The following is a 12,867-nucleotide window of genomic DNA, read 5'->3' on the forward strand; positions in this document are numbered from 1 at the left end:
AGCCAGATTGTGGGTCACATGAGCGCCAAGCCACTTACTAATCATTTTCGTGGGGCGCGACCGAAAATTCGAGGCTTAGCGAGCTGCAACCTGCTATCACCACCGACCAAGCACATGAGGAGCATTGGGGGTTGATAAGGACAATGAAGGTACGTCCTTGGACGGCGTTGCACTTCGCAGCTAAATGGGGGGTTGGTAGTAGGAAGCCTTCGAGAGCGAGGAGCTGATCCCAATGTGCAGGACTTGACACCATCTGGTGTGCTGGCTTTGAATAAACCCACTGAGGTTGATGATCTCTCAATGGCGCTTTGCCTGTGAGCGATTCTGTGGATCAGGTATGGTTAGGTTTCCCCGTCATACATACAACCTTCAGCGCAATGGACCCGTCTAAATTTACTCCGGGTGTGGAATTATACACGAAATGGGGCAGGGTAGATAAAGAGCCCAATACCCCTGGGCCGGTGCCGTGGGCCGCACATTATGTGCATGAGCAAATGATCCGTATCCTGCTCGACAAGGAAAAGCAGGTAGACTGGACGGATCATCACGGGCGTACTGCGTTGTCTTGGGCGGCCCACCAGGGAAACACTACCATCTTGGAACTTTACTACAACATAATGCTAAGGTTGAGGCCCGGGACGCCAATGGTCGTACACCTCTATCTTGGGCAGCTGAAAAAGGCCAGAAAAAGGCATCAAATATCCTGCTTGACCATGGTGCATTAATTGAAAACGCAGATACACAACAGCTCACGCCACTAGTATGGGCAGTCATTGGTGGACATGCCGCGGTTGTGAAAACACTCTTGAAACATTCTGCGAAGCCTTATTATACAGATATGACAGTCGGTTGTTGATTGCTTGGGCAGTATCTGCAGGTGACACAGGGACATTAAAGCTCATGATAGAGCATGAAACCTACACAACCTCCCTTGATGCTAAAGACAAGTACGGAAACACGCCACTGACCCTGGCTGCGACAGGAGGAAGTCGTGCAGGTACTCCTCAACGCCGGCGCCGACCCCGGCGGCATGGATTGCAATAAACAGACCCCCTTTCTATGGGCAGCTAAAAAGGGACATGTGGGAATCATGAAGCTCTTGCAGATAAATGGGGCAAATACCCAAGCCCCAGATGACCAACGACGCTCGCCACTTGCATGGGCAGCAGGCAGAGGCCACAAAAAGGCAGTCAAGTGTCCCTTGGGATAAGGTGGCCGTCCCGTCTCTGCAGATTCAAATGGTGTCACGCCGCTGGCATGGGCCGCTGCAGGTGGGCATGTCAAGATCATGGAGATACTTTGGGGCTGGGAGCCAATCCAAGCTCCAAGGATGTGGGTGGTCGCACTATCTTGTCATGGGCCGTGTAGACGAAATAAACCACGCAAGGTCGTATATTGCTTCGGACATCTGTGTCAGAGAGCCTAAAATTCGGTGTCAACCTTCCGTGGATAGCTCTGGTCTCCTTGGACGGCCCTGATGAATGCTTACATCGTTGCGCTCTTATTAGTCTTCGTGGCTCAGCTTGCCAACTGCTCTCATGGTCCTTCAGGCAGATGCAGTGCGGTTGCTACTACAACCGATGGTAGAATTCGACGTACGAGATCGAAACGTTTGGACCCCCTTATCTCTGGCTTGCGAGAAGGGAGACAGGTTGGTCGTCGCTTTTACTTGAGCATGGGGCAGATCTAAATGCACCAGACCATGCGAGACGCACCCCAATATCGTGGGCCGCCGGTGCAGGGAACGTGGCGGCTGTGGACACACTACTCGCACGACACGCTGACTTTAGGCTGGCGGACAATGGAGGCCGTACACCGTTATCCTGGGCAGTAGCGATAGGTTCTCTTGACATAGTCTACCTGCTGATTGGAAATGGAGCTGATGCCAGCTCTACCAACGACGATGGTCGCTTGCGACTCTCTCGTGTCACGGTGAGTGGGAATGAGGAATGGGTAATGGCCTTTCTCCGGCATTAGCAAAACCCTCATGGCGAAGACCCGACATTTTGGAGACCTTTATCCTAGTCCCGGTGCGAGGTCGATCTCCTGAAGCAGGATGACAAGGTTTCCATTCGAAGGGGTCTGAGCCCAAACGAGCAGAACGCACTTCTTACTTTCTATTGACAGAGTAAGTACAATGCGGGAAGTGAGGTGCTCTAATGCGCATAAGTGGTGTCGACCAATAATGCGACGCCGAAGAAACGCCGTTATCGGATGGGCCAGGAGGAGGGGCCGAGGTGTGGGGAACAGCGGGATCAGACGATCAGATAAGATCAACCTAATCATTGAGGGCCCCTATAAAAACCAACTCTGCCGGTCCACCCTTTGGTCTTCTCCCCCCAACACTCAATTCTCCCTCGGTTTACAAGCTTCTTCACGATGGAGAAACCTTCTGCCCCTCGCCCTTCCGAACCCACTGGTGTGGATTTCAAGGCTGCAGCTGAGGCAACCCTTATTCGCGATGTTGACTTGGGGGAGGTATTGGCTGCCGACTACACTCCAGAGCAGGAGCGGAGAGTGGTGCGGAAACTTGACTTGGCGTGCGTCCATTCCTCATCTTCTGCCTCATGTCCGATTAACCACCCACAGGCTGATTCCCATTATGGGCATCGTTTACATGATGCAGTACATGGACAAGGTTGCGTTAAGCCAAGCGACACTCCTTAATCTCCGCGAAGATCTGAATCTCCAGGGCCAGGAATACTCTTGGACTTCTGCTATCTTCTACTTTGGGTACCTTGCTTGGAGTTGGCCCAGCTCGTACCTGCTGGTGCGCTTACCCCTAGCCAAGTACATGGGCATATCTGTGTATGTTCTTCACGCTTTGCTATATGAACCAATAATCCAGGTTTCTAATAAAACAGATTCTTCTGGGGAGGTATTTTGATGTGCCATGCTGCTGCTAAAGGCTTTGACGGCTTAATGGCCGTGCGATTCTTCCTTGGTGTCGGAGAAGCTGTTATTGGACCAGGCTTCGCTCTGAGTATTGGTATGTTCTACACACGCGAAGAGCAGCCAGCACGGTAAGATATTCTCATTCTTATTCCCAGCCTTGGAATATTATCGCTTTCTAACCGCCCGAATAATAGCCAAGCTGCCTGGTTTGTCGGCAACGGCGTATCCAACCTCATCAGTGGCCTGGTGGCGTACGGCATCGGCAATGTCCAGATCACCTCTATCACCAACTGGCAGCTTCTCTTTCTCATACTCGGAACTATCACGGCACTTCTCAGCCTCCTCATTGCCTTTGTTATCCCCGATAAGCCACAAAAGGCCATCTTCCTCACGAGGGCAGAACGAGCTATCGCAGTGCGCCGTACAGTAAGGAATAAGACTGGCGTCAACGACACTGGCCGTTGGAGATGGGACCAGGCATGGATGACAATCCGGGACCCGCAGACATGGTTCCTATTCCTATACAGTGTCTCCACGAACCTCTGCAACGGTGGAATTACAAGCGTCCGACCCCCTTTCCCCCTCTCTCTATCCCGTCACTCCCAAAAGGCAGCTTAGCTAACGCTATCACTATCTTAGTTCTCCGCTCTGATTATAAACGGCTTCGGCTACGGGCGCGTCCGCTCCCTCCTCATGCAAATGCCTCTCGGCGCCGCACAACTCGTCTTCCTCGTCCTCACCACCGGCTTCGCAACGCTCCTCCCCAATACTCGAGTGATAATGATGATCTTCAACACTTCAGTCTCGCTCATGGGCATGATCCTCGTCTGGAAACTCGATGCGTCGCACGCTGAGGCCCGTGTCGCGGGGCTAGCGCTCAGCGTCGTCTTTGCGGCGAACACACCTCTCTCACTTAGCCTGATTAGTTCGAACGTCGCGGGCTTTACGAAAAGAAGTTTCACGAGCGCATTCATATTCATCGGATACTGCGTGGGGAATATTGCAGGCCCGCAGTTCTTTTATGAATCTGAGGAGCCGCAATATCAGGTATGCTTCCCCTTCTCTCTGTGATTCTTCCTGTCCGCTCCCCGCGGAATGCATTGTGTTTCACGCCCTAATATATCCGTCTGTCATTGTAGACCGGAATGACAGCTTCGGTCGCCGGCCTCGCGTTCGGTGTATTATGGCTCATCCTATTGTGGTTGTACTACTTCTTCGAGAACAAGCGTCGCGATGCGCGGTATGGAACGGTCGATCAGCTTAGCGAGAGCGAAGAGGTAGCGCAGGGCCTGTCGAATAAGACGGACTTGGAGATTGAGAGTTTTCGATATGTGTTGTAGATATAGCATCTCGACCAGCGAGCGTAACGAGGACACGAGGACGAGGAATGAAAGTTTCCAGCGCAATTGAGAGTACGTCGAGGGCCATAGGCCCTCACATTTAGTTTCTGAATGCTGGCGCCTGACTCTCGCGCGATGGCACTGTCAAGGATATTTGCGAATCTATTAGAGGACGCGCTCAATAGAAGACTCTTCCTCCGACGTCTGCCTCACATCACATGTCCAGTAAACCCCTGCCCGCTCCTCCCCATCCGATCCGCCTGACACTCCGCGTGGAGCCTCGAACGTCAACCGCTCCTGACTGCTATTTGTATCCGCCGCCCGCGGATACTTCCGAACCCGGACGTCTGTCACTATGGTCGCTGTTTTATCCGGACGCAGCCCGCTCTGAACGCTTTGGTTTAGCGATGATAACGGGAATGAGAGATCCTGAATACCACGGGGTCGATGTAGCCTTGATCGCCTGGGAACTGGTGGGTGGCCCGCTGCTTCGTTGTAGGAAGCGGTACCAAGCCATGGTCGAAGAAGGGGACCGAGAGCTGCGACACTGCCGGCTATAATGCCGAGACCGATTTCAGTGTCCAACAAGATGGCAAATTCAACAGTGGAGTCTAGTGTTGGATTAGCGCAACTCGAGAATCAGGGAGAATAGGAGTAGGCCTACTGAGGAAATCGGAATCTATGTACTTATTTCGATAGGCAATGCGGGAAAGAACGACAGCAGAGGCACCGAATGAGGTTAACTGGCTAGCGTTCGTTCCGTGGGGAAATTTCCATACACGCAAGCTACACTGAGGATACCTGCAATCACAATTTTTGTCTGCTTCGGCATCTGTAATTTGCGGACGATGAAGATTGGCAGGATCCAAAGCGTGAGATCGAGATCGCATAACGCCACAAGAGATATATACAGGCACATAAAGTTGAGCACTGCCCTGTCATTGCATTTTCCTGGGATTGTAGGGCCGTTGAACATGCACACCCAGAAGTACATTGTCGGTCTGCACTGTGCCACCAATAGAATGAAGCATGCAACCATTGCCGTCGAAGTAATGAGCATGACATTCTGGAGGACTCGGTCATGAATTCGGTTGATGGTGAGATGGATCAAGAAAAGGGAGCCGGAGATTCTGCAGCAGAATGACCCTAAACCATAAGCCAATTGACCTACCCACCAAATCCTTCTCCCAGAAGAGACATGGTCCTTTAGAAGATCCAGGAAACGACGCCCAAAACATCCAGCCACGCTTTCTTGGAGGTTCTGTACGTAGGCAGGTTTCTTCTAGTTCTTCTCCTGCTCTTCTTGTCGCGTAGGCTCGCTTGTGATAGCCTGAGGTGACCCAAGTCTCGTCAGACCAAAGGATTCGATTCCATTGCACCATTGTCCAATTCACATGTTCAGGGGTCAGGCAAGACGTACGCGCTGATTATGATCAGATAAAGGTGGCGTCCGAAGAGCTTTGTGTCGTGTATGTCGTGTATAGCCTCGTTTCTTTAGAGCTTGAGATAAAGCTGTTGTCCCGACAGGAAGGTCTAGCTCTTGAATAACCTTATGATAAGATAGGCGCCTGGCCCGCTCTGACGAAGAGATAAACTCAATTATCTTATCAACATCCTTCTCAGATAGCTTAGGCTTCTGCCCTCGTGCCTTTTTAGGGGTAGATCGCTCGGATTGGCAGGTGTATTGGACTTGTCGATAGGTAATCTGCAGTTGAGAAGAAATCTGGAGGTAGGTCAAACCAGCATCTCGCAACGTCAGAACCCGAATTCGATCATCACGATTAAGGCGTGCAGAATTCTGCCTTGATATAGGCGCTTCGGGAGGCTCAGGGGTAGTAGGCATCGGTCGTGGGCGGTGGAGGGGGGGAGGGGAGGGGCGTGGGGTCTTGGAAGGTCGTTTAAACCACCATGGTTCTTCAAAATCGACCTATCTTGAAGATTATTTTAGCTTCATTTCAGAGCTTAATCAGGAAGGCGGTGCCTCAAGGACTTGACCGCCTCGAAGGATTTGGACCCACCGTACTAACAAAATCACCGGGGTCAACTACACCTGCAGCATTCGGGGGCCACCAGAGCTCGGGGATTTGGTCTGGAACCAGGAGCTCAGTGGATGAAAATTACGGGCCCTCTACGGGGATGTCCCAAAAAAACAACATCAGAGGTACAGGAGGGGGCAACAGAGCAAATAGAGGGTTTCGCAAACTTATCTCAGACGCTTGCCGTTAGCCACGGAGGGTTCTGATTTGGGAGTCCATATGAAAGTGGAGAATTCATGCACCGGTCCGGTTGGTTGTTAGTGTCAAGACATCATCTCAGTTGAGCAGGGCATCGAGCGAGTCGGTCAATCTGTCACTCGATTTGGGCCTGCTCCCCATAGCTATATGATAAAGTACGCAATTTCTTGACGAGAGGAGAGTAGTCGTGATGCCTGTGCTGACAATCCGACTGGAAGCTCCAATTGCCGAAGCAGGAAAGGGCATCTCCTGGCCTGCCAGCCCCTTCAACCTGTGAGACGCGATCATCGTTCCACCGGAATATTGGCCCGCTACAACTGGAGACTTCTTCAGAAACGGTGTAACTCGAGGGGTGTGTATGAGATCGAGAGTTGGTGTGTGCCACATCCCCCTATTCCCCCATTACTTCTCTGACAAAAGAGTTACTCAGAATCTACGGTTGCGTTACACGGGATAGCCCGATATCATTGCAAAACGGCGAGCGGCGTGTCGAAATCTCAAGAACATAAGAAACAGCAGTCGTGAAGCGGAGGTACACCACGCACCAACCAGCTGGCCTAGGAGGACCGCACAAGTTGCATCCCAGATGACAGCATGCGTGCCCGACCCGATGATAGGCGAATGCGATAATATCGGGCTCTGCTGCCGAGTACAGCTCCACCATGCACATCCACATCTTCCGAGGTGGGTGATCCCCGAGAGCTCCCACTGGAGCACTTAACTATAAATAAGATGAACGTGCATTTATCTCGGGCCTGCCGCAGGAACTATATACTCTCGACAAGATGGAACCTCATCGATAACACATTGACAGATCCACAACCGTCTTTTCGAGCGCCGTCTCCAGCAAATTGACTTTCATATCAGTTCCGCCTTTGGTCAACCTTTGGAGCCTGGGACCGTATTCCAACAAGTTTCCAAGGAATTCGGGAATGAATGTTTGGAGAATTCTAACTCCAGAGCCAGCTTCGCATAAGGCTGTCCGCTTTGCGTCAAACCAAGACGCGGCCCTTCAATCAGGGTTATGGAATCGTCTCTGAATCTCGCGGTAGCGTTAGCCCCCGAGCGCCCTACGACACCTACTGTTCGTGCGGCCGATTTCGCGTGTGCACAGCCCCCACCAAGCTCTGTTTCGTTTTCTTCGCACACCTTTCAGAGGCTAGCTCAGCTCGAATACAAGAATTGAGTTAGTTGATATCCGAAGGTCAACGGCCAACACGTCAAGACCCGAGTGAAGAGCAGCTTCGGTAGGCCCCAGCTCGAGAGACGGACCCAGCCAAGTCATGGTGTAACTAGATCTAGTCACACCCACGATCCCAGCAAAGCATCTGGGCCCCATGCATGTCTAATCATCTTCCGCAGAACGCTCGCTTGCATATTTATGCACGTTTGCTTTTCTCTGTTGCAACCAGGTCCTGGTCCCCCAATCTGAAGGATTTATAGCCGTTGCCTTGGCCCCTTCGCCAACTACGTATCATAACAACAGGGATGGAACATTGAAGCTGAGCGGAGGTTCGCTTCAACTCTTCCCCGAAAACAGCAAGCATGGGCCAACCGGACAAGAAGAGTCCAACGGCGGTCGATAGCCCTATTAGCTCGCCGTCTTTGCCCATATCCCACCGAGACATCGAGTCTTCGCTCCTTGAATTGGTCAAACGATCCCCCAAAACAGTATCATGGTGTTTAGCTTTGACAGTGGGCATTATCCTTTATGGATATGACCTAGTTATCGTGGGGAATGTTTCATCGATGCCTGAGTTTCAGTACGTGCCTATCAACCCCATGGCCTCGAAGTCATCTAATGCTCTTTCAAGGCGTGACTTCGGTCAAACACTCAATGGAAAACTTATCATCCCATCCCTCTGGTTGGGACTCTGGAACACTGCAAACCCCTTCGGCGGAATTCTCGGTGCTCTCGCTGGAGGCTACATCCAGGATCGTAATGGAAGACGCCGCGCCCTAACGGTTGCATCCCTCGCGTCCGCGATTGGCGTTGCCGTGGCGTATGTCTCCAACTTACCCGGTGACATAACAGGCCGCAGAGGTGTCTTCTTCGTAGCGAAGCTAGTCCAAGGATTCGCAGTGAACATGGCCATGTGCACCGCTCAAACATATATGTCTGAAGTTCTACCGCCTGGGCTGCGCGGTCCCATATTGGCGTTCTTCCCCATCTTCACGCTCCTCGGCCAGTTGTTGGGCAGCATTGTCGTGTATGTCTCGCTGGATAAACCCGGAGTTGAAGGGTACAAGAGCTGCTTCATCTCTGAATGGGCAGTTTCCGTACTCCCTCTGTTACTCTCGGTGCTCATGCCGGAAAGCCCGGCATATCTTATTCGGAAGGGTCTCTTTGACGCAGCGCGCAAACAGCAGCGGCGCCTTGCATCTTCCGAAAAAGAAGCACATGCCACCCTCGAACAAACGCGTCTCTCTATCGAGTTAGAGAACCAGAATACCAAGGGTATCCCCCCAAGCTATATAGATTGCTTCAAGGGTATCAACCGCCGCCGGACTACAATTGTCATATGGGCAAATATCTTTCCCCAGCTTTTCGGGTTGACCCTCCTAGCCAAAGCCAGCTATTTCATGCAAGTCGTAGGCATGGGAGCGCATGATAGCCTCGTCTTTCTACAAGTCGGAATCGGCTTAGGTATAACCGCCAACATTGGCAGTATACTGACTCTAGCGAAAGTCGGACGTGTACCGCTCACACTCTTTGGATTTGCCGTCTCCAATTTTCTGTGGACAGGAATGGGCATTGCCGGATGTTTCTCCGGAACCGTGACGGTGTGGTAAGTAACCCTAATCCAACAGCTGGCCCACTCCTGGCAGAGGCAAGCTAATCCTCCAAAACAGGTACACCCAAATCACGCTGATGCTAGTCATAATTGTCTGCGGACTCAGCACGTGGCCCGCCTCTTACGCCTTCGGGGCCGAAGCCTCTTCGCTCCAGTTACGAGCCAAAACGCAAGGGCTGGGATGGTTAGTTAACTGCCTCACCCACGGCGTACTCGGCCTCGTGCTTCCCTACATCTTCAATGACGACGAGGGTGCGCTGGGTGCAAAGACAGGGTTTATATACACTGGGTTCTGCATTATAGGGCTAATTGTGACCTGGGCGATTGTTCCTGAGATGAAGAATCGGACAACCATGGAAGTTGATAAGATGTTTCAGTTGGGGATTTCTGCGAGGAGGTTCAAGGGGTGGCGTGAGCGGGGTGATGAGGGCATATCTGTATCTTCATTTGTAGGGACCAGGTAAGTCTCCGAGTAGTAGGCTGAACGTAACGAATATATTAGAAGCTTTTGGCAACTATTAACTCCGCCGGCGCTAAGCAACTACTACGGGTTATAAGTTTAACCCGTTCAAATATGACACGTAGTTATCAGTGCTCCCTAGATCAAATCCCACGCAGATAAAACTAGATGAGAATAATCTATGAAATCAGTGATTTGAAGCCTAGTACGGTGTGCAGTGAAGCCTTCTCATCTACCGAGAAACAGCGAAGTTAGGTCAAAAATCGCTTTTTGAGTGAATTGAGCGGTGGTTCGCACTAGAGACTAGGCTTCGAGCCTGGAGGTTGTTCATCTTTTGACAGGACTTCAACCCATCGTACATCGCCCGTTGCTATTGTTCAACGCCCGATGAGGTCGCAGTATGCGGTACGACAAGGTACCGCGACCCGACAGCCATTTCGCCAGTTCTCAGGTCAGCAGGGTGGAGTAATTAATACTCTGTTGTGCGAGTCAAGACAGATTTAGCCAGATATACTTAGAGCAAGGCGCTAAAGTTTTAGCCGCTCTTATGATTCCGCTGATTCCCTCACAGCCTTCTTCTTGCTTCCCTTAGTATAGACCCGTTCGTCATTTGGATCAAAACCGCCATTACCCCAGAGCGCCCACTCCTCCGTCTCCTTCATATAATCTTCAGGCCCAAAAGAAGTGCCATCTGCTTTCTCCTTTTCTAGTAGCTCGAAGAAGCGAGGGTAATCGATGCGTGAGTGCCACTTGCCGTTGACGTGGAAACGTCTCGAGGCGAGAAGCACACAGCAGCTATGCGCATGCTCGGCGGCGATGCCGTAGTCAAGACCACGACGCTCGAGTTCCTTATTAAGGGAGAGGACGAATTCCGTGATCTCTTCATAGAAAGGGACGTTTTGCATCGTTAGCCCGGCGCCGGCGCTGGTGCTTGTGCCACAGTATGTTACACCTTTTATTTCGATGAAACACGGCAGGGCCTTTTCAACGAGGTTAGCGTAGCCGACGACTTCATCGTCGATGTTGAAGCCTTTGACGAGGGTGAGGCGAAAGACGGTTCTTTGGACGTGGCGCTTCTCACGGAGGATGTCGAGACATCGCTGGAACCGTTCCCAGAAATCGCGGTGGAGGGGTCGGTCGATCTTTCGCAAGCTATCGCGGTTGCTCGCGTCGATTGAGACGTACAGCTGGGTGACACGGTGTAAGGTTTCGAGTTGGTCTGGGTGCTGTGCGTTGCACACTAAGAAACTGGAAATATGTTCAGAGTGAAGGAGGTCAATGAATCGGTTGATGTGAGGATAGAAAATTGGTTCGCCGACAAGACTGAGAGCGCAATGCCTGATACGCATTGCTTCCGCGAAGCGTTCCGCACGTACACCCGGAACCCCGCGCATCATTTTGATCTTTTTGTAGTGCCCTTCCTTGACGCCGTCGAAAATCATATCCGGTGAATCCACTTTCCACCGCCAAGTGGTTCCCACCGGATTTGTCCCATGCCTCCAGCAAAAAACGCACTTGTTACTACACGACAAGGACGGGGTTGCCTCCATGCAAAGGTGCGATCGAATTCCGTAAAACGAGAACTTATAGCATGATCCGCGTCCTCGGAGTGCAGATTTAGTCCAGCGACAAATTTTGACACCAGAATGGGATCCAACAATTGTGTATCCTTGCTTCGTGAGAGCGGCATAGGTAGGCGACGTCTTAGGAACCATTTCTTTTTCAGTTGGCCGAGTAGCTTGAGACGTAGCCCCCGCGGTTGTAAAATCAACGGGGATCGGCAAACTACCAGCTTGACCGTCAGACATTTTGATATCCTCCAGGTCGACCACGGCTTGAGCCTTTCGCCGAGTACGGTTCTTCGAATTGGTCTGGCCAACCTCTTCGTCATCTGACTGTTCTTCATCACTTTCCAGTGGATCGCCGCTACCAGGAACACCTTCTCCTAAGCCTCCATGCTCGACAATGTCTCCCAGGATATCCTGGAGTCCTCGGGACCACTCGCTGAGTGATGCCTCGGCGTCACTCTTCACGTCGCCGAATCCAAGAGGGTACGCTCTCTTCTTGTCAGAGAGCTTGGCCATCCATCTGTCCAGTTCTTTTGCTTGCGAACAAAAGCCTTCCTCTTCCGTAGGCCACCCTTCTTTGTCTCCGAAGCCGAAAACAGCATAGCCAGCAAGATTTGACAGAGGTCCTGTGTCAATCCGGAAGTCATGATGAGTCTCATCGAGGTGTGCGAGGAAAGTGTTCAAGAGAGTGTCAATGTTGTAAGACGGGACCAGGAAACAATATACATAGCGCGTACCGGGTGAGGTGGGTGGAGGCTTCGGTACCGTGGTGAAATAGTCATCGTAGTCGACGTAAGAAAGGTCATGTATTTGAGGCGGCAGAAGACCGCGCTCGCGATTGTCGGGATCGGCCAGCCTCTGGGCCGCACTCCGCAGATCTTCAAGGAGCAATTGGGCATACTTCTCGGTACTCCCAGTCAACGAGGCCCAGAAAATTATAGGCTGTATGAAGGTCGAAGGGGATTGCTCGTCGTCGAGTGATGTGTCCGTCCGTCGTCCGCTGGACTTTTGCGGCTTCCTGCCAGTCACTCGCTTCGGACCCGCAGCGGGTTTTGGTGATATGCGGTCGCTGGTAGGCGGCCTTTTCTCTTCAACCGTGTCTAGAGCTTTATCAAGCTGAGGGATATTTTCCGGAGACAGGGTGCGGGGAGAGGACGGTATTGAGGAAGCGGTGGTGGCCTTCGATCGTTTCTGGAGCACGCGACGAAGGCGGACAATAGCGAGAACTGTGGCCAGGGCAACGAATAAAGGAAGACGGAAAGAATGCCAAAAGATCAAGAGACCTAAAAGAATGAAGTCAGTCATCAGTGTCCGAAATGCAGGTAAGAGCTAGGATAAGGGCTCACCTTCGGCTGTGGTTGATTCAGTCATGGCGGTTGCGAGGGTTGCTCAAATTTGGACGTGGGGTTGTGACCGATGAAGAGACAGAAATTCCGACCAAGGAAGACGGGATTAAGGCAGCTGAAGCATCGCATGTGGAGCTTGCCGAAGCCCGCAGCGACAGACCTTATTACACTTAATGAGATCTCAGGGATTGCAGCGACAGGCTCTGAAGTCGAAGATTCCAATCTTGGA

General features: G+C 51.8%; 5 protein-coding genes across 5 annotated transcripts; 3 read left to right on the forward strand and 2 right to left on the reverse strand.

Annotated features, from left to right (window-relative positions):
- Positions 1-109: 109 nt before the first annotated feature.
- On the forward strand, positions 110-808 carry BJX67DRAFT_20938 (uncharacterized protein). The gene is made up of 2 exons (XM_071025553.1): positions 110-149; positions 200-808. Exon 2 carries the CDS (start codon positions 378-380, stop codon positions 723-725), a length of 348 nt encoding a protein of 115 aa, XP_070888142.1. The 5' UTR covers positions 110-149; positions 200-377; the 3' UTR covers positions 726-808.
- A 1,376-nt stretch (positions 809-2,184) lies between these two features.
- On the forward strand, positions 2,185-4,344 carry BJX67DRAFT_20949 (major facilitator superfamily domain-containing protein). The gene is made up of 6 exons (XM_071025554.1): positions 2,185-2,540; positions 2,590-2,808; positions 2,865-3,023; positions 3,090-3,459; positions 3,535-3,942; positions 4,035-4,344. The coding sequence occupies exons 1-6, from the start codon at positions 2,380-2,382 to the stop codon at positions 4,233-4,235; spliced, it is 1,518 nt and encodes a 505-aa protein (XP_070888143.1). The 5' UTR covers positions 2,185-2,379; the 3' UTR covers positions 4,236-4,344.
- Positions 4,280-5,321, reverse strand: BJX67DRAFT_20953 (putative integral membrane protein). Its single transcript, XM_071025555.1, has 2 exons — positions 4,900-5,321; positions 4,280-4,846 (listed from the first exon to the last, which is right to left on the reverse strand). The coding sequence occupies exons 1-2, from the start codon at positions 5,123-5,125 to the stop codon at positions 4,401-4,403; spliced, it is 672 nt and encodes a 223-aa protein (XP_070888144.1). The 5' UTR covers positions 5,126-5,321; the 3' UTR covers positions 4,280-4,400.
- A 2,693-nt stretch (positions 5,322-8,014) lies between these two features.
- Positions 8,015-9,728, forward strand: BJX67DRAFT_379205 (general substrate transporter; the record flags this gene model as incomplete). The annotated part of the gene is made up of 2 exons (XM_071032520.1): positions 8,015-9,258; positions 9,323-9,728. 2 exons carry the CDS (start codon positions 8,015-8,017, stop codon positions 9,726-9,728), a joined length of 1,650 nt encoding a protein of 549 aa, XP_070888145.1.
- Positions 9,729-10,031: 303 nt separating this feature from the next.
- Positions 10,032-12,860, reverse strand: BJX67DRAFT_20985 (flavodoxin and radical SAM domain protein). Its single transcript, XM_071025562.1, has 2 exons — positions 12,639-12,860; positions 10,032-12,575 (listed from the first exon to the last, which is right to left on the reverse strand). Exons 1-2 carry the CDS (start codon positions 12,661-12,663, stop codon positions 10,270-10,272), a joined length of 2,331 nt encoding a protein of 776 aa, XP_070888146.1. The 5' UTR covers positions 12,664-12,860; the 3' UTR covers positions 10,032-10,269.
- Positions 12,861-12,867: the final 7 nt, after the last annotated feature.

This window comes from Aspergillus lucknowensis, assembly GCF_044049455.1.
Source record: "Aspergillus lucknowensis strain CBS 449.75 chromosome Unknown BJX67scaffold_10, whole genome shotgun sequence".
Classification (NCBI taxonomy): domain Eukaryota; kingdom Fungi; phylum Ascomycota; class Eurotiomycetes; order Eurotiales; family Aspergillaceae; genus Aspergillus; species Aspergillus lucknowensis.